At 40.2% G+C, this 26,566-nt stretch overlaps 1 protein-coding gene across 5 annotated transcripts in view; it reads left to right on the forward strand.

The window, feature by feature from the left end:
• LOC147117613 (triple functional domain protein) overlaps positions 1–26,566 on the forward strand; it is an 862,300-nt gene that overhangs the window by 557,794 nt on the left and 277,940 nt on the right. For all 5 annotated transcript variants that reach the window (XM_085988742.1, XM_085988743.1, XM_085988739.1 and 2 more), the window contains one exon: positions 669–768. In XM_085988742.1, coding sequence (XP_085844868.1) covers positions 669–768 — 100 coding nt within the window. The remainder of the gene's footprint in view (positions 1–668; positions 769–26,566) is intronic.

Genomic DNA, 26,566 nt, shown 5'->3' on the forward strand with positions numbered 1-26,566 from the left:
GAGAGATTACAAAATGTTGAGGTACAGAGGGATCGGGGGTCCTTGTACATGAATCACAACAAGTTAGCATGCAGGTACAGCAAGTAATTAGGAAGGCAAATGGAGTGTTGGCCTTTATTGCAAAGGGAATGGAGTATAAAAGTAGGGAAGTCCTGTTACAACTGTACAGGGTGTTGGTGAGAGCACACCTGGAGTACTGAGCAGGTTGGGCCTATACTCATTGGAGTTTAGAAGAATGAGAGGGGATCTTATTGAAACATGTAAGATTCTGAAGAGGCTTGACAGGGTAGATGCAGAGAGGATGTTTCCCCTGTGGGAAATCTAGAACTAGGGGGCATAATTTCAGAATAAGGGAGCACCCTTTTAAATCGGAAATGAGGAGGAATTTCTTCTCTGAGGGTTGTGAATCTTTGGAATTCTCTTCCCCAGAAAGCTGTGGAGGCTGGGTCATTGAATATATTTAAGGTGGAGATAGACAGATTTTTGAACGATAAGGGAGTCGAGGGTTATGGGGAGCGGGCAGGGAAGTGGAGTTGAGGCCAAGATCAGATCAGCCATGATCTTATTGAATGGCGGAGCAGGCTCAAGGGGCCAAATGACCTACTCCTGCTCCTACATTTTATTGTTCTTTTGTAAAGAGAATGAGACTATTTATTGTTTTATTTCAGGGATGGAGAAGAACTAGACAGTCAGGGAGATGCAAGCAGTCAGCCCGACACAATCTCCATTGCATCACGGACCTCACAGAACACTCTGGACAGTGACAAGGTAGGTGACATTCTGTAATCTTCAACCAAGCAACACGAGGCTTTCACGGTTTGACTTGATTGCAATGAATTGACTCCAGAACTAATACTCTTCACAATTAAAAGCGCATTTTATCGATGGGCAGGATTTTCTTAATCTTTTGAAATTAGAGGTCAGCAGCATCACATAGATAAATTTGTGACCAGAAACTGAAATATGTTAAGCTTTTTTAATGTTTTACTTTGCTACCAAAATGCTACTACAGTCCTTGAAAAAGATTAATATAAGCGTGCACATTGATGAGCTGCAAAGAGGAAGGTGAAGCCTAGGCGTATGTTGCATGCAAAAGACCAGCAAGTATTGCTTGCACCAACAAAAAATCTACATAAAATTGTAATTTATGATTATTGTGCTGGTACTGAAAAGCTGCAAGTCAAAAAAAAAGTTACTTATGCTGACTACATTCTTGTACCTTCAGTGTTATTCACAGAGAAAAGTACTGCTTGTAAGAAAACAAAGAAGGCTGGGTATAGATTCATTTTCCTGGCCTATAACCACAAGTAAGGATATTTAAATTGTTGAAAGCCAGGCCTCCGATTTCAACATGCAGCTTATTTCCTTAAGCCCTCTTGTGGCTCACAATTTCATAATGTTTCAGTTGAAAGTGACACTGAAACTTTAGAAGCATCAAAGTACTTCAAGACATTATCTGGACATTGGGTGAGGAAAGAATGAAGCTCTGCTATGATTCTCCTGTGGTCAAAAAGCCTCCCAACAGTTGAAGAAGGTCTTCACTTCACGTTAGGGCTTAACTACTGTCATGCTACAAATTTTAAGGCTAAACTTAGCGAGGCCCACCTTCCAAAGAAGGAAATTTGCATGCAGCAAACTGAAAACACCACTGAAAATCCTTTGTCAAAGCTGAGTGCCAGAGATAAATCTCATTAACACTATGGCCTGGAGTTTCCAATCAATTGTGCTGGTTTTTTGGGCACAATTCCCCCGATATCGGTGTAACATGCACAAAAGATTGCAGAATTTTAAGTGCAAATTGCGATCGGCGCAGATCGAGTTTCCAAGATTTTTGCACAAGTTTAAAAGCATTGCACTAGAAGCAGGCCCAACCCCCCTCAACACAAGACTGGTCACGCCCCCAGTGTGAATTAATCACCATTGGGTTTCCGCTAATTGCTCTCGTTTGCAGGCCTTCGATGAAGCTCCAAAGACACTAATGGGTATGTTTTGAAAGGTTTTGAAATTTATATTTTTAATTTACTAAGGAACTGACTACTGTACCCCAATCTAACTAGAAAATAGTCACTTTTTTTAAGTCATTTTCAGCCATTTAAACTTGGTCTGACACTGATTTAAAATGCTTATTTTTTGTGATAAACCCATTTTCAGCTGTATTAATCAAACTTAGCCAAATTATCACTCTTAAATATATCAAGGAATATTTTTTAAAGCAAATTTTTTTAAATTACATTTTAAAACGCTGTTAAAACAATTGTGCTGGATCGTGGCAGATTTTGCGTTTGACAATATGCAAATTAGTTTGCGTGGAACTTGGGTGGGGGGGTGAACTCTTTTCAAAACGGGTGCAATTTGCGCCAGAATTGCCAATTGCACCCAAAGGGGAAACTCTACCCCTGTGTGTTAATGGCCCAAATCTTGCTGGAAAAATAACGGCGAATTGACGATGCACACTGTTATTAATGCGCAATTCAGCCAGCAAGTTCGGTGAAGAAGAGATTACATAGTATTTACAGCACAGAAACAGGCCATTCGGCCCAACAGGTCCATGCCATTGTTTATGCTCCACATGAGCCTCCTCTCACCCTTCTTCATCTAACCCCTATTAGCATATCCTTCTATTCCATTCTCCCCCATGTGTTTATCTAGCTTCCCCTTAAATGCATCTATGCTAGTCGCCTCCTACTTTTTGTGGTCGCGACTTCCACGTTCTACCCACTATCTGGGCAAAGAAGTTTCTCCTGAATTCACTATTGGATTTAATAGTGACTAGCTTATATTTATGACCCCTAGTTCTGGTCTCCCCCGCAAGTGGAAACATTTTCTCTACGTCTACCCTATAAAACCCTTTCATAATCTTAGACTTCTATCGGGTCACCCATTCAGCCTTCTCTTTTCTAGACAAAAGAGACCCAGCCTGTTCAATCTTTCCTGATAGGTATAACTGGTATAATTCTAGTAAATCTTTTTTGCACCTTTGCCAGTGCTTCTATACCCTTATATAATGGCCCAGATATTCCGATCCCTACAGGTGGGTACGCGCTGTGTACCCACCCGTAGGGACATCGGAAATGCCGGTTTCAGGCATACACAGTGCATGCGCGGAAAACCAGCATTTCCAAACTGTCAAGAATGCTCTTGACAGATCCTCTGGCTGCCCTGGAGAAGGGCCTCTGTGGGCTGATAGTTCCACTTTTTGGAGACCCTCCGCCCGCAGAAAACCCTTACAAATTCTTACACCTGGTAAAAGCAGGATAAGAGTTGAAAAAAGTAAAAAAAAAAAAAAAATGTTTTCACTGATTTATCATTTAAAAACACTTTTAAAAAAGGTAGTTTATTTTTAGCCCTGTAAAAAAAACTTTATTTTTTTCAAAAATTTAAATTTTTGTTTAAAATATTTAATTTATTGTAATTTTAAGTCATTTTAAAAATGTGATTAAAAAACAATTATTTAAAGTTTTACTATGTTTTTGAGGTGATCTCCATTCATGTGTTTGACAGGTCTTCCTGTCAAGTGTATGAAGGGAGACTCCCTTCTTTGATTGGCTCCCCATGGCTCACGTGATCCCAGGGACGCTGCAAACTACCTGCACCTCTGGGATACATGTGCCCTGCGCACTTGGAGTTTGGAGAGGCCCAGGATCGGAAGTGTGTGCGTCCCGGGAGCCCTCAGGTAAGGGCGTAGATTTTTCCGGGAGGCCTGCGATCAGAAAATACGGGCCAATATGGAGACCAGAACTGTTCAAAGTACTCTAACCAAGGTTCTATACATATTTAACATAACTTCTCTGCTTTTCAATTCTATCCCTCTAGAAATGAACCCCAGTGCTTTTTTTGCGGTATTTTAACCTGCGTCGCTACTTTGTGATTTGTGTATCCGTACCCCGAAACCCCTCTGCTCCTCCACCCCATTTAGACACTTATTTGCCAAGGAGTAGTGACGTCCTTATTCTTCCTACCAGAATTTACCACCTCACGCTTACCTTGATTGAAGTTCTTTTGCCAATTACAGGCCAATTCTTCAAGTTGATTAATGTCTTCCTGTATTTTGTCGTCGTACTCTGTATTAACTACACCCCCCAATTTGGTGTCGTCTGCAAATTTAGAAATTGTACTTCCGATTCCCAAGTCCAAATTGTTTATGTAAATGGTGAACAACAGTGATCCCAGCACCGATCCCTGTGGAACACCACTTCCCACCTTTTGGCAGTCTGAGTAACTACTTTTAACCCCTACTCTCTGTTTTCTGTTTTGTAGCCAGCTTGCTATCCATTCTGCTACTTCTCCCCTGACACTACACGTTCTGACCTTAGTCATGAGTTTACTATGCAGTAACTTATCAAAGGCCTTTTGAAAATCCAAATATATTACGTCCAATGTTCTGTTTAATTTTTTGGGGAGGTACGCAGCCCATTTAACGGGCTGCATAGCCCATTCAAATATTTGCGCACGCGCTGTTTTCCATTCAAAAGCCGGTGAGCTGGCTGCATGGGGCCTCCAGATTGCTGCGCAGCCGCACAGCTTAAAGGGAACATTTATTACGTCTGCTGCATTACCCTTAGCTACCCTTTCTGTTACTTTTTCAAAGAATTCAATAAGGTTGGTCCAGCATGAGCTTTCCTTTTGAAATCTGTGCTAACTAATCTTTACTATATTTTACCAGGTTCTAGATGTTTTTCTATTTCATCTTTGAATAAAGATTCCATTATCCCAGCAGAACAGCTCCTTCCTGTCTCAGTACTGGTGCCAGTGTCCCATGAAATGGAACCCCTCCTTCCCATGCCAGTTTTTCAGCCATGCATTCACCTTCCTGATCTGCCTATCCCTATGCTAATTAGCATGTGGCTCGGGTAGTAATCCTGAGATAACTACCCATGAGGTCCTGTCTTTTAATTTCCTGATTTCTGATATTCCCTTAACAGGACTTCCTCCCTTTTCTTCCCTATGTTATTGGTCCCAACATGGACCACGACAATTGGATCTTCCCCCTCCCTTTCCAAGTTCCTCTCCAGCTGCTCTGAGATATCCTTTACCTTTGCAGTAGGTAGGCAACACACCCTTCTAGACTCTCGGTTGTGACTGCAGAGGACACTATCTAGCCCCCTAATAATTGAATTCCCTATGACTACAACTTTTTTATTCTGCACTCCCCTGCCCCCACCTTGAACTGCCTTCTGCTCCACAGTGCCATGGTTAGCATTCTGGATGTCTACCCCACAGCCTGCATCCTTATCCTCACAGGTAGCAAGTACAATGTACCTATTGGACAGGACCAGTGTCTGCGGGACCTTCTCTATCTCCCTTTGGTTCCCCCTTCCCTGCTGACTAACAGTCACACTACCCCCTTCCTGCACCTGTGCTTTCCTCTGAGGTGTGACTGCACTTTGGAGAAAACTATCCTAAAATTCCTCCCCCTCCCTTATGTCTCTGACTCGCACTCCAGCTCAAAGACTCTGAGCCAAAGTGTCTCAAGCTAGAGACATTTACTGCAGATGTGGAAAATGCAAATTGGATGTTTAATTTTGGTTCCCCCTACTTAGTTCATTTTGTCCCCTTAGATCTATTTAGACTCTTTAGCTCCTTGGTCATATTTATTGACCTAAAGGATATTATTCTCTTAATGTTTCGATAAATGACAATTTAAATACTTAGCTCTAATTCCTTGTGCTCCACCACTCCTCACTCTGTGTTGACTATGACGTAACTTTTTGAGTTTTTCGTTTTGTTTGTCTGGTATCAGCTGCTGCTCTCTGCTGCTGCTTCTTTTAAATCACTGGTGCTCGGGAGTTCCTGCTCTTTTAACGAGATGCGCTGTGAGATGTGAATTGCCATAAATTGCTGGTCGATTTACATTGCACCACAGTTTGCCTCGCACAAACGGCAGCTCATCCTCAACCTCTCCGTTTGCTGGATTTGCACATTATACTCAAATTAAACTCACCAAGGAAAGTCAGAGCTGTTACTTCTTCAAAGAATTCAATAAGGTTGGTCGAGTATGACCTTTTAATTACATGATAATTGTTAATGCAATGCCAATCAACCTATCCGGCCCAGAAAGTGAACTATTACATAGGATATACAGCACTGAAACAGGCCATTCGGCCCAACCAGTCCATGCCAGCGTTTATGCTCCACCCGAGCCTCCTCCCGTCTTTCCTCCTCTAAATCTATCAGCATAACCCTCTATTCCCTTTCCCCTCATATGCTTATCCAGCCTCCCCTTAACTGCATCTATACTATTCGCTTCAATCACTCCCTGTGGTAGTGAGTTCAACATTCTCACCATTCTTTGGGTAAAGAAGTTTCTTCTGAATTCCCTATTGGATTTCTTGGTGACTATCTTATATTGATGGCCTCTAGTTATGCTCTTCCCCACAAGTGGAAACATTCTCTCTGTATCCGCTCTATCAAAATTGTTCATAATTTTAAAGACCTCTAATAGGTCACCCCTCCGCCTTTTTTCAAGAGAAAAGAGACCCAGCCTGTTCATCCTTTCCTGATATGTATACCCTCGCATTTCTGGTATCATCCTTATCTTCTTTGCACCCTCTCCAGTGCCTCTATATCCTTTTTATAATATGGCGACCAGAACTGTACGCAGTACTCTTAAGTGTGGTCAAACTAAGGTTCGATACAGGTTTAGCATAACTTCCTTACTTTTCAATTCTATACCTCTAGAAATAAACCCTAGTGCTTGGTTTGCTTTTTTTATGGCCTTGCTAACCTGTGTCGCAACTTTTAGTGATTTGTGTATTTGGACTCCGAGATCCCTTTGTTCCTCTACCTCACCTAGACTCGCAACCTCCAAGTATTGTAATAAGTGACCTCACTATTCTTCCCACTAAAATGTAATACCTCACATTTATCTGTGTTGAACTTCATTTGCCAATTATATGCCCATTCTGCAAGATTATTAATGTCCTCCTGTAACTTGTTGTAGTCCTCCTCAGTATTGACTACCCCCCTCCCCCAATTTGGTGTCATCCACAAATTTAGAAATTGTGTTTTTGATTCCTAAGTCTAAATCATTAATGTAAATTGTGAACAGCAGTGGTCCCAGCACTGATCCTTGTGGAACGCCACTACCCACCTTCTGCCACTGTGAATAGCTACCCTTTACTCCTACTTTCTGCTTTCTGTCCTGAAGCCAGCCAGCAATCCATGCTGCTGCTTGTCCCCTGACTCCACATTCTCTGACCTTGTTCATCAGTCTATTATAGGGTACTTATTGAAGGCCTTTTGAATATCCAGATAAATTACATCTACTGCATTACCATTGAATACTCTCTCTCTTACCTCTTCAAAAAATTCAATAAGGTTGGCTAGGCGAGACTTTCCCTTTTGAAATCCATGCTGACTATTCATTATTATATTTTTGGTTTCTAGATGTTCTTCTATTTTCTCCTTTAGTAGGGATTCTATTATTTTTCCTTCCACCGATGTTAAGCTGACTGATCTATAATTCCCTGGACATGTTCTATCCCCCTTAAATATCGGTATTACGTTAGCTATCCACCAGTCCTCTGGCACTGTACCTTTTTCTAACAAATTATTAAATATGCGTAGTAATCTCTTCCCTAGATTATTTTAAAATGTGTGGATGCAATCCATCCGGACCAGGGTTTCTTTCCTCTGAGTTTGATTAATTTATTTAATATATATTTTAATTTTAAATGCACTTATCTCATTACTAACCTCATCATCCACTGTCATGTACACCTGTTCTGTCTCCCTTGTAAATACTGAAGCAAAATAATTACTTAATATTTCTTCCATCTCGCTATCATTACCTGTGGTATTATCCTAACTATTCCTTAATGGCCCTATTCCCATCCCAACCTTCCATTTTTATTGATGTGCCTATAAAATATTTTACTATTTTGTTTATGTTCCTTGATAATTTAATTTCATCGTTCCTCTTTGCCTCCCTAATTATTTTTTTTAGCTTCTTTCCTAATCGTTTTGTATTCTCACTTATCATGCTGTCTATGTAATTAATGTATGCCTCTTTCCTTACCCTCAGTTGTTCCCTTGTCTTTATTCATCCATGGAGGCCCTTCGAGCCTGCTCCGCCATTCAATGAGATCATGGCTGATCATCCAAATTCAATACCTGGTCCCTGCCTTCTCCCCATATCCCTTGATCCCTTTAGCCTTAAGAAATATATCCAACTCTTTTTTGAATATATTTAATGAACTGGCCTCCACCGCCCTCTGTGGCAGAGAATTCCACAGGTTCACCACTCTCTGGGTGAAGAAATTCCTCCTCATTTCAGTCCTAAATGGCTTACCCCTTATCCTTAGACTATGACCCCTGGTTCTGGACTCCCCGGCCATCATAAACATCCTTCCTGCATCTAGTCTGTCCAGGCCTGACAGAATTTTATAAGTTTCGATGAGATCCCCTCTCAATCTTCTAAACTCCAGTGAGTATAAGCCCAATCGACACAATCTCTCCTCATACGTCATTCCTGCCATCCCAGGTATCAGCCTGGTGAATCTTCGCTGCACTCCTTCCATGGCAAGAACGTCCTTCCTCAGGTAAGGCGACCAAAACTGCACACAATACTCAAGGTGCGGTCTCACCAAGGCCCTGTACAACTGTAGCAAGACATCCTTGTTCCTGTACTCGAACCCTCTTGCTATGAAGGCCAACATACCATTTGCCTTCTTAACCACCTGCATGCTTACCTTCAGTGACTGGTGCACAAGAACACCCAGGCCTCTTTGCACTTCCCCTTCTCCCAATCTATTGCCATTCAAATAATAATTTGCCTTCCTGTTTTTGGTACCAAAGTGGATAACCTCACATTTATCCACATTATAGTGCATTTGCCATGTTTCTGCCCAATCACCCAATCTGTCCAAATCGTACTGGAGTTTCACAACATCCTCCTCACAGCTTACCCTCCCACCCAGCTTTGTGTCGTCTGCAAATTTGGAGATATTACATCCAATTCCCTCGTCCAGATCATTAATATATATTGTGAACAGCTGGGGTCCAAGGACCGATCCTTGCGGTACCCCACTAGCGGCCTGCCACTCGGAAAACGACCCGTTTATTCCAACTCTTTGCTTTCTGTCCGCCAACCAGTTCTCTATCCAAGTCAATACCTTGCCCCCAATCCCATGTGCCTTAATTTTGCACGCTAATCTCTTATGTGGGACCTTATCGAAAGCCTTCTGAAAGTCCAAATACACCACATCCACTGGTTCTCCCTTATCTATTTTACCAGTTACATCCTCAAAAAATTCCAGTAGATTAGTCAAGCATGATTTACCTTTTGTAAATCCATGTTGACTTTGTCCGATCCTGTCACTGCTTACCAAGTGCTCTGCTATTACATCTTTTATAATAGATTCTAGCATTTTCCCCACTACCGATGTCAGGCTTACCGGTCTATAATTCCCCGCTTTTTCTCGACCACCTTTTTTGAATAGTGGGGTAACATTAGCTACCCTCCAATCCATGGGTACTGTTCCAGAGTCTATCGAGTTCTGGAAGATGACCAGCAATGCATCTACTATTTCCAGGGCCACTTCCTTAAATACCCTGGGATGTAGATTATCAGGCCCTGGGGATTTATCGGCCTTTAGTCCCATCAATTTTCCTAACACCATTTCCCTACAAATACTGATTTCTTTCAGTTCCACCCTTTCATCAGGCCCTATGTTCCCCAGCATCTCTAGGAGGTTATTTGTGTCCTCCTTTGTGAAGACAGAACCAAAGTATGAATTTAGTTGGTCTGCCATTTCTTTGTTTCCCATTATAAATTCCCCTGATTCTGACTGTAAGGGACCTACGCTTGACTTCACCAATCTTTTTCTCTTCACATATCGATAAAAGCTTTTACAGTCAGTTTTTATGTTCCCTGATAGCTTACTCTCATATTCTATTTTCCCTTTCTTAATTAATCCCTTTGTCCTCCTTTGTTGAATCCTAAACTGCTCCCAATCCTCATGATTATTGCTTTTTCTGGCCAATTTATATGTCGTCTCCTTGGATCTTATGCTATCCCTAATTTCCCTTGTTAGCCACGGTTGAGTCACCTTTTTTGTTTTATTTTTATGCCAAACTGGGATGAACAAATTCTGTAGCTCATCCATTCGGTCTTTGAATGTTTGCCATTGCCTATCCACCGTCAACCCTTTGAGTGCCATTCCCCAATCAATCCTACCCAACTCGCTCCTCAGACCATCGTAGTTTCCTTTATTTAAATTGAGGACCCTAGTCTCTGAGACAACTACTTCATTCTCCATCTTAATGAAGAATTCGATCATATTATGATCGCTCAGACCCAAGGGGCCTCGTACAACAAGATTGCTAATTAATCCTTTCTTGTTACATAATACCCAGTCTAAGATGGCCTGATCTCTGGTTGGTTCCTCGACATATTGGTCCAGGAAACCATCCCGTAAACACTCCAGGAATTCCTCCTCCACAGTATTGTTACTAATTTGGTTGGCCCAATCTATATGTAGATTAAAGTCACCCATGATGACTGCTGTGCCCTTATTGCACGCTTCTTTAATTTCCCTTTTAATGCCATCCCCAACCTCCGCCTTGCTGTTGGGAGGCCTATATACCACTCCCACTAATGTTTTTTTCCCCTTAGTATTTCTCAATTCTACCCATACAGATTCCACATCATCAGAGCTAATATCCTTCATTACAATTGTATTAATCCCTTCTTTAACCAGTAATGCTACCCCACCTCCCTTTCCTTTTTGCCTATCTTTCCTGAATATCGAATACCCCTGGATGTTGAGTTCCCAGTCTTGGCCATCCTTGAGCCACGTTTCCGTAATCCCAATCAAATCATATTCGTTTACCTCTATTTGCGCAGCCAATTCGTCCACCTTATTACAAATGCTCCTCGCATTAAGACACAAAGCCTTCAGGCTTGTTTTTTTAACGCAGTTAGACCTATTAGAATTACTATTTACTGTGACCACGTTTGATTTAAACCGTTGATTTCTCTGACTGCCACTTTTGTTTTTCTCCTTCCTATCTTTTGCTTTTATCCTTGTTTCCCTTTCCTCTGTCTCCCTGCTCAGGTTCCCAACCCCCTGCCGTTTTAGTTTAAACCCCCCCGAACAGTGCTAGCAAACCTCCCCGCAAGGATATTTGTCCCGCTCTGGTTCAGGTGCAACCCGTCCGATTTGTACAAGTCCCACCTTTCCCAGAAGCAGGCCCAGTGATCCAGGAAACTAAAGCCCTCCCTCCTGCACCAACTCTTTAGCCACGCATTCATCTGCTCTATCCTCCTATTCCTATACTCACTAGCACGTGGCACCGGGAGTAATCCAGAGATTACAACCTTTGAGGTCCTGCTCTTTAATCTGCTACCTAGCTCCCTAAATTCTTGCTGCAGGACCTCATCCCTCTTCCTACCCATGTCATTGGTCCCAATGTGAACCATGACCTCTGACTGTTCACCCTCCCCCTTCAGAATGCCCTGAAGCCGTTCAGTGACATCCTTGACCCTGGCACCAGGGAGGCAACAAACCATCCTGGAGTCACGTCTACGGCCACAGAAACGCCTATCTGTACCCTTTACGATAGAATCCCCTACCACTATTGCTCTCCCACTCTTTTTCCTCCCTTCCTGAGCAGCAGAAGCACCCCTGGTGCCAGGAAGTTGGCTGCTGCTGCCTTCCTCTGGTAAGTCATCCCCCTCAACAGTATCCAAATCACTATTGCCTATATGTTCCCCTACCTTTACTTCTTTTATCTGCTCTGGTTCATTCCCCATTACTAGACCCAATAGCAAATCCTCCCTTGTTGGGCTTTTTACATATTGGATTAGAAAGGAGTCCTGTAAACATTGTAGCAACTCCATTCCCTTATCCCCTTTACTTACCGCTTCTGTCCAATTAATATTGGGGTAGTTGAAATCCTCCATGATTTATTATTGTATGTTTTTTACTAATTTCTCTAATTTGTTTGTACACTTCTTCCTCCACCTCTCTTCCACTATTAGGTGGTCTGTAGACTACGCCTATTAGTGTGATTGATCCTTTATTATCTTTTATCTCTATCCATATGGATTCTATTTTTGTCTTGCTGATATCTGTGTCACTTTTTTCTACTGCCATTATCTTTTCTGTAATAAGCACAGCTACTCCACCTCCCCTCTATTTATTCTCTTGCCATGAATGTCCTCCCTCACTTTATTCTTTCGTATGCTCTCTTTTCCCTATTTACCCCTTCCGCTAGGGCACGGGTCTCATCCCGGTTCAGGTAGAGGAACCCCTCTTTCCCACACCAGCCCTTTAACCACGTGTTAATTCTCCTGATCTGTCTGCTTCTATGCCAATTTGCACGTGGCTCGGGCAATAATCCAGAGGTTATTACCCTCGAGGTCCTGCTTTTTAATTTAGATCCTAACTCCTGATACTCTTTCAGCAGGACCTCCTCCCTGTTCTTACCTATGTCGTATAGAGTCATAGAGTTATACAGCACAGAAAGAGGCCCTTCGGCCCTTCGGCCCATCGCGTCCGCGCCGGCCATCAGGCCCTGTCTAATCTAATCCCATTTTCCAGCATTTGGTCCGTAGCCTTGTATGCAATGGCATTTCAAGTGCTCATCCAAATGCTTCTTGAATGTTGTGAGGGTTCCTGCCTCTACCACCCTTTCAGGCAGTGAGTTCCAGATTCCAACCACCCTCTGGGTGAAAAAGTTCTTCCTCAAATCCCCTCTAAATCTCCTGCCCCTTACCTTGAATCTATGCCCTCTTGTTATTGACCCCTCTACTAAGGGGAAAAAGTTCCTTCCTATCTATGCCCCTCATAATTTTGTACACCTCAATCAGGTCCCCCCTCAGCCTTCTCTGCTCCAAGGAAAACAACCCCAGCCTGTCCAGTCTTTCTTCATAGCTGAAGCGCTCCAGCCCAGGTAACATCCTGGTGAATCTCCTCTGCACCCTCTCCAAAGCAATCACATCCTTCCTATAGTGTGGCGACCAGAACTGCACACAGTATTCCAGCTGTGGCCTAACCAGCGTTTTGTACAGCTCCATCATAACCTCCCTGCGCTTATATTCTATGCCTCGGCTAATGAAGGCAAGTATCCCATATGCCTTTTTAACCACCTTATCCACCTGTTCTGCTGCCTTCAGGGATCTATGTACATGCACACCAAGGTCCCTCTGATCCTCTGTCTTTCCTAGGGTCTTACCATTCATTGTGTATTCCCTTACCTTGTTGTTTGTTCCAACATGGACCACGACAACTGGATTTCCACCCTCCCTTTCCAAGTTGCTCTCCAACTGCCGTGAGATATCCCTTACCCTGGTACCAGGTAGGCAACACACCTTTTGGGATTCTCATTCTTGGCTGCAGAGGGCGCTATCTATGCCCCTAATTATAGAGTCCCCTATCACTAGCACATTTCTATTCTGCTCACCCGCCCCCCAGACAGCCATCTGCGCCACAATACCATGGTCTGCATTGTGGCTGCCCTCCCTGCAGTCTTAACTGTTGAGTCTCATTCCTGCATGTAGTAAATTCTTCTTGGAAATTTAGAAAATTTTAAAATGTCTTTTTGTCTTACTTTTCCTTTCTGTGTCTGTCTGTCTCTCTCAATGCAAACTCTCTTGATTCTCATTGTGGACCTGATTTGACTCTATTTTACCCTTCTTCCCTGATGTTCATCTCTTTCTTTCTCAATCCTTAAATCTCATTGGTTAAGGAGATACACTGTTGGTCCCGTCATTCACCAATGTCCCAGATGCCTTGTTGCCATCAGCCTGCACTTATAGGGCAAAAATTTATGAGCTGAAGGGTATGGGAAAAATCTAATTAACGGCGCACACCACAAGATGCCCTGCTCCAGCAAGATTTGGGCCAATATAAAATGATTAGAAACACCTTTGAATCTTTCACACTTTTCTTGTGAGATATATATTTTATGTATAATATATGTTGAATTTATTTTGGATGTTCAGTGCTGCAATGTTAAGAGTATTGCACCTATAACTGATAAGAGTTTCCAAATCTAAATCAAAGACTCAACTGATGTTACAAACACAGTCTGCCAACAGCAGTCTTCTAATTAAGTTTTTTTTGAGAGAGCTAAACATTTAATATACTTCTGTTAACATTTACTGATCTTTTAAAATTTTAACAAAACTAATACTCGTCTAAAATAATACAGAATTTTAACTAATATCTGTTGTCTATTTGCAGAGCCTCCTCACTTGTTCATCTCTATAGAACTTATATATTAATAGTTTTCCCCATTAATGAAAAATATTTTAAATTTGACTTTCTCGACCTGTGATTTACGTCCTTATTTGGGGATCTTCTGCAATGCAGCATAATTTTAATTGCATACAATCTGTGCCTGTTCGGATGCAAATACTAATGTTTTTTCCATGCAACACCATATTCTTAGATATCCAATGTTTTGAGAGAGGAAGTAAAATACCTTTATAAGAACATAAGACGTAGGAGCAGGAGTAGGTCATTTGGCCCCTCGAGCCTGCTCCGCCATTCAATAAGATCATGGCTGATCTGATCTTGGCCTCAATGCCACTTCCCTGCCCGCTCCCCATAATCCTTTATTCCCATATAAAACACTCAACTAAACTAACTTCATCAGGAAGGAAGGTGGTAATTTTTCAGTTTCACATTGAAATAGCCTTTTTGGCAGGGCTTACGTTAAAAGCTTAAAATCTCCACTCCGTTTAACCCAGAATGGCATTAAAATGGAGTTCATCAACCATGTATCTAAAAGTAGCTAGCACAGAACCAATGGAGTTGGTTCAATCCAACAGTTATTTGTCATGTACGCGTCCTGTTAATACAGTGTCAACATATCTGCAACCAAGGCTTCTGTGCCTGTTTATTTTTCTTGGACCATTTGAAACATTTTTTTTAAAGTTTTTTAATTCTTGCAAATGTGTCTACTCTTGAATGAAGTATTATTAAGCATTAACAACTTTTCAATATGGCAATTTACCACATGCATCCTCAATGTTTGCATTCGATAAAACCACAATTCTACCATGGGTCTGTGCTAGAGTTATCTATAGGTTAGAATTTATTTTATTTTAAGAAGAAATGATATTCATTGCCATGAACAATAATCACAAAATTATAGGAAATTTCATATCCAGTCTGTTAAAAATGAAGTAAATGCAAATAGATTTATAGATTGCAGGAATTGATTGCACTATGATTTTTAGTTGTACAGATTTACGGAATATGCCTGCTGTCATACCATTCCATCCAGCTCTGTAGATATGGCTGAGTCTGTTTGTAGATTGTCTTCTGAAAAATAACTTCAATTTTCATTTCATTAAGAATAATAATTTCCCTACATTACAACAGTGACTGCACTTGAAAAGTACTTCACTGGGACATCATTGAAGTTGTGAAAGCCGCTATATAAATGCAAGTTTTTTAATCAATATAAAAATAATACTTTTCTTTAAACAAATGATCATGAAATGCACACTGATGGCTTTAATTGTAATGGGCCTGGATTTTGCAGTAAAAATAACGGTGAGGCTATCGGCGCTCATTGTTATTAAGGAGTAAATTGGACAGCAACTTTCAGTGTCCACATACGCGCAGTTAAACGTGGAAATCGGGAAGTTGCTGTCCGAGTTGCCCTGTTCCTCCAGAAGCTTCGCTATACCGATATCTCGCCAAGAGACTCAGCATTCAAATACATGGAAGAGCGTGAAGTTGCGGTACTAAATACCCACCAAACACGCCAGAAGAAGTTAGGATTGATCTGTTCAAGCGTAAGTGAATTTTTAACGGTGTGATAAGTGTTAATTACTACCAAACAACCTCTCTGGCACTGAAAATTTACTTTTAAATGTGTGGAGTCATTCCTTCAGATTTTAATTATTGTTGTAGATTTAAAAAAATGTTTTTACTTTATATTTCTGTTTCTTTTATATCTCTCTTAATCCCATCTTTCTTTTCCTCTCTTTATTTCGCTTTCTGTACATGATTTGGCATTGAATTACACTTACTGGTTTAAACTGGGTGTCTTAGAAAGAATCCTTCAATCTGATTGGTTGAGGAGACTCACCATTGCTTGCCCTATTCACACAGGTCCCAGATCCCCTGTAGCGCGCTGTTTGCCTCTCTAATTACTGCAAAATGCAATACAAAAGCCCAGAGAAAGTCTGTGGGCAAGTGTAATGAACAGCGAGTGCTGCTGACCACAAAATCCGGACCATTGTAGAATTTGGCACAAAAGAGCCAAACTCCATTCTCTCCGTTGTTTCTTGCTTTGTATAGGAATCCTCAATCAAAGCCAGTTGTTAAACAGATTATGTTTATAGTTTTTGCATTTATCTCACCAAGCCAAACATTTTTCAAAACAGTTCCTCTTTGTATCATGGTGACTGTCAAACAGCCATTTCAGACTCCAGCATCATAAGTTTCAGCAATCTTTGTTTCCTGTGAGATGAAATGACATCTGCTCACATCTCTGCACATATAAGATAACCTTTCATTATATTTTCTGATGTTTTCCCTTGTGACAAGTGAGAGAGGTACTTCTTGGATTTTAACTCTGCAGGACCAGTTGTATATTGATACATATATTAATGCCAAACCATGATTGTGAGCATGTGATCCCAAGTTAAGACTGTAATTAATAAGTTCAAATTTACAGCCTCCTGTTCTGGTAATCTTCATAGGATGATATTCCTTTTCAGGTTTTTTTAAACTGAACCTGGAGACTAACTGCTTTTTTAATGCTTTCCTTTATGCTGTCTCTGCCTCCATTTTCAGCACTGCAGATAAATAAAATATTTATTTCCTTTATCAATAACAAATATTAGGCTGTGGTTTTATTTTTCACAATTTCTATACATTTTTACTGCTGAATTTCATAAAATCATAGAATTTTAAAGCACAGAAGGAGGTGATTCACCCACTGAGCCGGTGTTTGCTCTCTGCTAACCAGTTTCTGTCATTCTGATGTTGCTTACAGTCCAGTCCTCGTCACAGTTAACCATGCTACTTATTTCTGTGCTCAGCGAGAGAGAAAGAAATAAAGGCAATGGCCCCAACACTGACCCTTGGGAGGCACCACTGTTTACATCACATCTAGTCTAAAAAGCATCCATTAACCACTATTTATTTACCAACATCCTATCCATTCGGCCACATTATCCTTAATGCCATAAACCTTAATTTTATCAACAAACCTCCTATGTGGTACCTTATCAAACATCTTTTGCAAATCAATATACGCAACATCCACTGCATTTCCTTTACCAATACACTGTTATTTCCTCAAATCTATTAAATTTGTCAGATATAACTTACCTTTTCTAACTCTGTGTTGGCTGTCTTTAACTGACCCATGTCTTTCTAAATAAGTGCTAATTATATCCATATTATAACCTCTGGAAGCTTACACACTACCAGTGTTTGACTGACTAGTCTATAGCTACCTGATTCATCCCTTTCTCTCTTTTTAAATAGAGTTGTAGCAACCCTTCATTAATTGGCAGTACAGGTACAAGGAAATGGAATATCATTCCTGCTTTTGCACCTTGTATCAGGAACGTGTCTCTCCTCTTATCCATTCCCAAGCTTGGGTAGAGCAGATTAGATGCAGGGTAGAGCTTCACATTAGACTGTTTCTTAACCATGACTGCAGAAGAAATAAAAGTGGATAAGACAGTATGCTACAGTAGCCACCGTGTGATATTTTTGAGTGCGACTGCCAACTAATGCTGGATTCTGAGTAGGTTTTTGCAGACTGCAAAATGAATTACAACTGCATAAATATTCATCCCATCACTCTCAACTGGGTTCAGCCCTTCATCCCAAAAATGACAGGGCAATGCACCATCCCATTCCAGTACAATTTCTATATAGAGCATTGGGAAAGTTGGGCCTGTTAGAACAAAATGAGATAAGGTGTAAGAGAAATCTTCCTTCCACTAATTGACCATGGGTTTGATTCCAGAGATTACATTAGTCTAATTCTGCCACTGCTTAGAATGAGTTTTGCCTGCCCTTGGGGAAACCCCAGTAGAAGCGCAGTGCTTCACCGAATGCTCCACTGCCTTCAGAGGTAAACATTGCATTCTGCTGATAGATGCTATGTAAATGAACAGAAAGTAGCATTTAAAATAATTTTTAAAAAACAATGGCCCGGAATTTGTGGTTGGGATGATGACGAACTGGCAGCATTCGACATCATGCCGCCTTTGAAACTGGCCACAACTTCGGGATGCAGAAATCCCAAAGTTGTGCTCTGTCAATGACTGCTCCAAAACAGGCTGCGCTGTGTACCCCCCCCCACCCCTCTCTCTCTCTCTCTCCCTCCCTGCCCCCCACCACCACCACAGAGCTGGCAATCTGTGAAATCTCATAAATTATTGAAACTGACGAAAACTTTGGTTCTTCTGCAGTAAGTACGATGTTAAATTCCCCACTAAAAGTTAGACCCAAACAAGTTATGTGTAACTGGGGTTTTAACAGCGTACTGACTGCTAAACAAATGTTACAGGCCTAAACTAATTTTAATTTGTGCAGTGTGAAATTTGTCCATTTTAACAAAAATGAAATTTTTAAGAAACTTTTCAAGAAATTTTAAGTTTGTATATCTTTATTTTAGGTTTGCCTTTTCCCCATGTGAGAACCACAATCTTTCTTTTGCTCTCTCTAACTATTTAAAAAAGTTAGTATTTTAAGGGCTTACTCACTTCCTTGTTCACTGTCTGTGAGAATTCTGCCTTTTGATTGGCTGCTTAGACAGCCTGTTGACGTCACAGCAGTTCGAACAAGGGGATCCCCATTAAGTTCCGTTGAATTGAATTCAAGGTTGGAAACCCCGAAGTTTGCAACACAAGGATTGCGAGATCCTTGTGCGGAGTGAATGCATTCGCTTTGCTGCTGACCGCAAATTCCGGGCTGCAATTTCCAATGTCAGAAGGGTCGACAACCAGAGGACACAGATTTAAGGTGATTGGTAAAAGAACCAGAGGCGACATGAGGAAAACTTTTTTTTACACAGCGAGTTGTTGTGGTCTGAAAAGCACTGCCTGAAAGGGTGGTGGAAGCAGATTCAATAGTAACATTCAAAATGGAATTGGATAAATACTTGAAGGGAAAATAATCGCAGGGCTATGGGGAAAGGGCAGGGAAGTGGGATCAGTTGGATAGCTCTTTCAAAGAGCTGGCACAGGCACAATAGGCCGATTGGCCGCCTCCTGTGCTTATTCATTCTGTGATTCTCTGGGTGACGTACTCTGGACTCTAGTTAAGTGGTGAGTGGTTAAGTGATTAGCCAGATACCGCAGCCCCAAAGTTCCCTGTAAGCTGTGCGGCCACGCAGCTGCGCAGGACCAGCTTTCCCAGTGTTAAGTTTCGCGCACGCCTGAAACTGAATGAACAGCCACTTAAAGGGACTGGTCACCCAAAAAAAATTAGGGGGAACATTGCTCAGCCTTGGACAATACTCAGCCTGTTGGCCCAGTTGAGATCAGCTGTATTATCTTGGAGGAGGCCAAGCATGAAGGTCGGGCAAAATTTAGATTGAAGTTAAAGGTGCAATGCAAGAATGTGCTGTGTAACTTACGTTGCCCATAACAAATCAACCTCAGGAATGACTTGCAATATTGTGCTCGCCTAATGGGAAAGAGTCTGTATGAGCATACCTCTCCTATAATGAAAGAATTAAGAGATTCATGGATTTATTTTTCCTCTATTGACAGTATAGTTTATGATATTCATTTGATTACTTAAAAAACGCTCCCTCTTCACTGGAAGGCCATACGTTTGTTAAATCCTATTTTCTATCAGATTACATCATGGAACGTTACAGTTCTGGTTACTGGAGAGGGATACAGTTTTATGTATGAACCTTTGAAATATTGTGTGTGGGGTGGCGGGGGTGGAAATTACAGTTGTTTTTGTAAATTAGGAAACCTAACTGCATAGAGTTGAAAATAATTGGGCATAGAAATTGGATCGACTGTGCCCATTTGGCAGGCCTTCATGCTCACGCTTATTTCGTGCCAGAAGTGCGCTGCTCGCCCTATTGGTTAGGGCTGTTCCACCTGTGTCCAGGGCAGGTACTTGAAACTGACATTCGGCTCAGTGCATATGCAAAATTATGGCCTAACGCCTGTTTCAGACCCCTTTCCAAAATTGGACTGCAAATGATTACAGCATGCAGTAGTTTCTACGGGTGCTTAGCAGCCAAACCGTCAGTTCTCAGAGACCGCTGGAGGCTGCAACCTGAAAGGTGAGTTTTATGTTTGTTATGATATCCGTGGGCTACTGCCAGCCACTGCTTGCCCCCTTCCTGATTGCTTCCTATTTCCCCCCTCCCTCCGGACTGGCCTGAAGACCTCAACTGGCATCTGAGCAAACCGATATTGCTGCCCCCACGACCGACGAGCTGCCTCTGGTGTTGCAATTGGAGACTGCAGTTCGCCAGTACCAACCTAATGAGGCCAGCAGACCAATTTGCTGTCGTCCTGCCGATGGCCTAATTAGGAACGTGCAGGATGTGCTGCACTGGGATCGCACCCGAATCAGGGCCATGATCTCTCATTAGCTTTTCTTTCATCCATCCTCTTTCTGGTGGATTTGGCTGAATATTTTTATATAGTTGGGGGGAGGTCCTTGTTATTGAACAATACGTTAAATAGGCAGTCCCCTATAATGACAGGAGGCAGCCACTGCCCACTCACTGCTTTTAATGCAGACCCGTTAGCTGAAGGTAGGAAAAGCTGTGATTGATGCAGCAGTTAAGAGTAATCATCAAGCACTGTTCTTGTCTGACTACATGTGTCCTCAGTTGGATGTTGCATTATTACAGAGCCCTTCAGTTATGTTAATATCTTAGATTTAATGTGAAGGGAATTGAAAAGAGTACCCATTATGTTCAGAATCCTCAGGCATGAACATAGCTCCTCTTTGCTGCAAAATAAGCAAAGGATCCTAACCAGTGTGGGTGCAAATATGTTTTTGAAGCAATCTTAGACTTTATAATAATATGAGAAAACAATGAAGGATTTAAACAATTCAGCTGGAAGTACAAGTGCAAGTAAATGTATGGAGTCTGTGACCCAGCTTCTGAGCTCATTAGCTGTGCCTCATCAAAATTGGGTAAGTTTCTTTAACCACGGTTTATACTTCCAGGGTGGGCAAGTCTTTATATCAAATAAAATGTATAAATGTGCTCATAGCTTTCATTTCTTGTGCACAGTTTTACAGCATTGTTAGCTGATCAGAGTGGTCCTAATCTAACTCCAGTAGTCAAATAATTCTGCAATAATTATGTGTCCTTTAGAATTGCGTAATGTTTGTTTGTAGAAGAGAATAATTCAATCTTAATCAACTGATTTTGTCCCTCTTCAATTTATGAGATATCTTCCCATTCTTGAAATTTCTGTTGACCCTACCTCATGTGCAATATACATATCTTAAAGGGTATAGATAATACATTAACCCTAAATTTTATACAAATTTGGTAAATGGTTTTGTTCTTCCAGCAGGCTAAAGTTCATCATGAGTCTGTGAATGAAACAGATTATGTTTTTCGTATAGCTAAAAATGTGTCTTCAAAAAAATGAGTTTTGCCAATGTATGGAATTGCATTCAAAATAATATTTCATGCTGTGGGTTATCCATAATGATTTGCTGAATGGCCACACTAATGAGAGAGTTAATGATAGATTAGTACTTGCCCACTTAATAAAACCTGATTAATAGCATACTCTCTATGATTGTGGAACGTAATGTCATCAAATTATTTCTTCCTCATCAATATGTGGTGTTTTAAATTCTATTTACTGTATGATGCTTGTTCTTGGTTAATCCTAAACTAATTCCATATCCACTGAGCTGAAACGCCATTGTTTTGATACTTAAATAGTTTCGATCTTAGCCTAGGTGGAAACTCTGCTATAAATAATGTAATAAATTGCTCTTTGATTTTACAGTGGAACCAATATATAGTGAAATAATTTGTGTCTTCATTTTACTTACTGTGTGATTCAGTGTAATTCATAATGGTTTCAAAAAATGCCATTTGAGTGAACATGCAACAATTTGTAGGTCCGTCAGTGTTACAAAGATTTTAGGTATTGATCTTCTTTAACTGATTCATACATCTTTACAGTTTGAATAAGTGTGATGAAAATGATTCTTCTGATGTAGGGAAGTTGCACTCGCAAAGAAAATCCAAGTCGTAATCTGCGGTCTAGTTCATAACGAGCAGTAGTATGTGCCTCACAGGTGGAAATTGGTGTCCTGTCACGGGTAGTTCAGATTTTGTCTGTGCCTTGAGAGGTTTTCTTCATTTTTGTTTTAATCGCTCAATCTAGTTCAGCTTCAGAAAATAGCTTCAGGGTTAACAAATTTTAATTTTACAAACTATGTAGAACATTTTAGTTTGTTCTAACCACATCAAGCATAAGATCCCAGTTTGTTTTAATATTTAGAGTCACCGAGTTACCTTCAGAATCAGTGTCATCAATGCAGCAACTTCCAGTTAAAATGCCTGCCTAACCATTACTGTGCTTGAACTTGCATTCTCTTGATACCACTAAATATATTTGTGGCAGCAATAGACTTGGCTATAAAGGAGCTTTACTCTGTTATCATGTGACTGAGGGAGTGCTGCACCGTCAGAGGTGCTGACTTTTGGATGAGACGTTAAACCAAGGCCTTGTTTGCCCCCTCAGGTGGGCATAAAAGACCCCATGGCACTATTTTGAAAAAGAGCAAGGGCGTTCTCCCCAGTGTCCTGGCCAATAGTTATCCCTCAGCCAACATCACTAAAACAGATTATCTGGTCATCATCACATTTCTGTTTGTGGGAGCTTGCAGTGCACATACCGGCTGCTGAGTTTCGTACATTACAACAGTGACTACACTTCAGAAGTACTTCATTGGCTGTAAAGCACTTCGGGACATCTTGAGGTCTAGAAAGGCGCTAGTCTTTTCTTTTTACAATATCGAGTATCCATGCCTCTTTTAGTGTTAGATTCATCAGTGTCTCCATCCACAGATAAATAGATCAACTGTGATCTTTCAAGTCATCCGCTTAACCCTTCAATTAATCTTGTTACCAACACAGAGCACTCTATCTTAAATATGACTTTCATCAATTCTAATTTGGTTTATAGAAAAGACACTTCATTCTTCATGCTTTTGTGTTGTATGCCATTTTTTAAATTATTACAGTTGTACATTTAGTGCAGCACTCCTATTGCCACAGCATACTTATACTGCATTAGAATTGTCCTGGTTAATTGGGTATTCTAATAAGGGAACCCAATGACAAGTGGATATTTAAAGGCTAAACACCTCACATGACTGATATATTGACAGTGTTAGCATATTAGAATCCATTTGTTAGCTGAAATGCTATATAGTGCATTTAATGTATTGCTCTCCTTTATTTTGGACTTTGCATGAAATCCTAACCAATATATTTTTCAAACCAGAAATTAGGGAACACAAAATAGGCAAACAAGAAGCGTGATGATCTAATACTAGAGTTTGCTAGCTTAGACTACATTTGTTTATACAGTACTGTATAAGCCTCAGTTTGTTAATTTACTACCACTTATTCATCCATAGATGAGTATAAAAATACAAATTTTACAACTGGTATTTGATTTATAGATAAATTGTACATTACCAGTGCACTGTGCAATAAAATATGAAATCTTTATTGATCGATCTTCTAATTTGATTTTTTTACGTGAAATTAAAATTTTGTGCATTAGTCATTGAATTAAACTGTACACTTTCTAAGCCAAAATCAAGAAAAGGTGAAGCATTTTATATTCCATTTAATTTATCTATTGCATTTAAGCCATTGCAAAAACAAGCAGCCCAATAAAACAATTCCCAACACTGGTTTTCCACCTTGGGCATAACTTCTAATTAAAGTTTTAAAAGATTGTAAAGCCCAGTGAAGTTTGTGTTGGTGAAAAGTCATTATAAATTGTAGAAAAGGTCATTCTGCTTCATGTACTTCTGATATAGTTGATGAAAGAGGAATTTTGTATTTGGGATAACATGAGAATTTGTATCCTTCATTATTATTGCATGCAGATGTCCACAGGTATTCCAGCAGAATGCACCACAGGAAATAATGCATAGCATTTTTAAAAAGCACTTGTGTGTGTTGGGGGCTGAAGAAAACAGGATCAATAATGATTACGAAGTCTGTGTATAATTAACATTAGTCAGTTTTTCTTAAATAATTACTTTGTATAGAATTATTTAAAAAGAAAATAAAGGTGGCAGTATGATTCCAGAGTCAGGTTCTGATCTGACTCCGCAATGCAGTGGTGTGAGATTGCCTTGCAGAGGCTACATCACACCACTTGGGGTTGACATCGTATGGAGTATAAAAGTGCCCAGGGAATCCATTGGACCTCCTTGGCACATATACTTAAGCAAAGATAGATTTTTTGTTTTGAGAGAGGAGAGACTCACTGTGCTGTGTGCAGAATATTAAAATATGCCTATTGGGAAGCAAAACTCTGCTGATTTATGTAAGCTCTATGATACCATCACAACACCATGTAGGTGGTTGAATTTTCAATTCTGTGTCATTCAAATTTTATTTTCAGTGGTGTTAAACATTAACATGAGGTGGAATAACACTAATGTCAGTAGATTTGAATGCTGGCCTATTCTTTTTCTACTAGTGCGGGCTTCCTCCTGCAAACATTCTGTGACTTTCATTTCAGTACAACTCAAGTAGTTCGGGAGAATTAAGAACACTTCCCAGAAATTATTCAATTCTGGGAGCAAATACTGTATGTAAGAGAATAACTTATATTTTGTGAAGGGGCTTTTTCCTCAAATGTCTACAGGATCTGTTCTAGATTGCACAGTTCAAATGTTTTCCTTCAATAAAATAAAAATCTTCTGTTGCTTTATTAAGCTTTGAGTATTGACTTTGGGGGTTGTGTGGATGAGGGGTTTATAAAAATTATTTAAATCCATTTTGATCCAAATGAATAATTTGCATTTATATAGAACTAAAGGAGTAAATAGTGCCCAAATTTAAAATGTCTACATTTGCCAAGCTTGAGTTGTAACACTATGTCAAGTTATATATCACTCTGTTCAGCTTAATTTCTGCAAAAATTGTTTCTGTTTCGCATGCAGTGTTACCTACTTTCATTTTTTTTGGGTTAGTATAAAAGAGATATATTAATATTTTAATTTGGCATCATGCTTGGAGGAGATCAAAATCAGCAGACTGATATTTAAAGTCATTTACTTTATTTAAGATTACGCTTAGAAAATGAAATGGCAGACTGTTGTCACTGCCAAGACTCACTCATGAATAATGGACATTTGGGCAAGGTATTAGAGAGTGAATGACAATCTTGGAGCCATATTGTAACAAGGAGTGAATACCTGGGGGGAATAACTGTGCACTACAGCCTTGTTATGAAATAGAACTAAACTCCGATTTTATTTTTTAAAATCTTTAATGCAGGGAAATGTAGAGATGAAAATGTAGACGGACACAGTTTAAAGGAAGTTTGCTGCCTTTTTATTAATGTAATTTCACAAAATAATCAGCAGTATATGTTCAATTAAATATAAACAACTCAGCTTAATAATTAATTGAAAATAAAAATTGAAAGTTGTGATCTGAGGTGATCTTTGTATTTAAACCTTTGTATTTAAACACCTTAAAATGTTATCAGCTTGTATAAGAAAAGCTCAGTTGACAGACTGAAGACAATTAATTGCTATAATTGCAAGCTGCTGATGGTTTTCACTCCATGCATAATAATCAGAATATACTCTTATTTGGTAAACACTTAACAGATGTCAATTATATGGAACTGTGTTAGGAATTGGCTTTGGATTCTGAAATGTCACGCACTTGAGTTATATAATACCTAAGTGCAGTAATTTGTCATAATGACATTTTTGCAAAGCCTAATGCAAAACATTCCCCACAAGTTTAATAATGAGTCATTAGAAAGCTTTGTGAGCTTGGTTGCATTTTTTCACTTAGTAAAATGTAGCCTTCTAATTGGGGGCAGGGTCAGTCATTATAAAAGGTCACAATAAATTCACCAAGAGGTAGATGCAAAATGTAATGAGCAAGTGAAAAATAACAATGGCATGAAAACAAAACACTCTTGGTTTGTAAGACTATTTGAAAGCTGATGGATGCAGTATTCTACAGAAGCAATTTCAGCCATTATATATTCAGGTAAAATGCATTGTGAATTTTTAAAGTAAATACATACAGCTTTTCCATTCTTTTTTAATCCTTTTATCTTGAGTTTAATCCAGTTGAATTGCCTCATTTAATTTAATAGTTGTCGTCCATCAGTTTTGTCCAAGTCAAAGTTAGTCAATTTTCCTAGTGGTATTTTTGATACCACTAGGAAATTACAACATGGTGGCATAGTGGTTAGCACTGTTGCCTCACAGCGCCAGGGACCCGGGTTCAAATCCGGCCTCGGGTGACTGTCTGTGTGGAGTTTGCACATTCGCCCCGTGTTTGTGTGGGTTTCCTCCGGGTGCTCCGGTTTCCTCCCACAGTCCAAAGATGTGCGGGTTAGGTTGATTGG

Source organism: Somniosus microcephalus, chromosome 5, assembly GCF_052327205.1.
Source record: "Somniosus microcephalus isolate GS21.2 chromosome 5, FLI_Smic_1.0, whole genome shotgun sequence".
NCBI classification, from domain to species: Eukaryota; Metazoa; Chordata; class Chondrichthyes; order Squaliformes; family Somniosidae; genus Somniosus; species Somniosus microcephalus.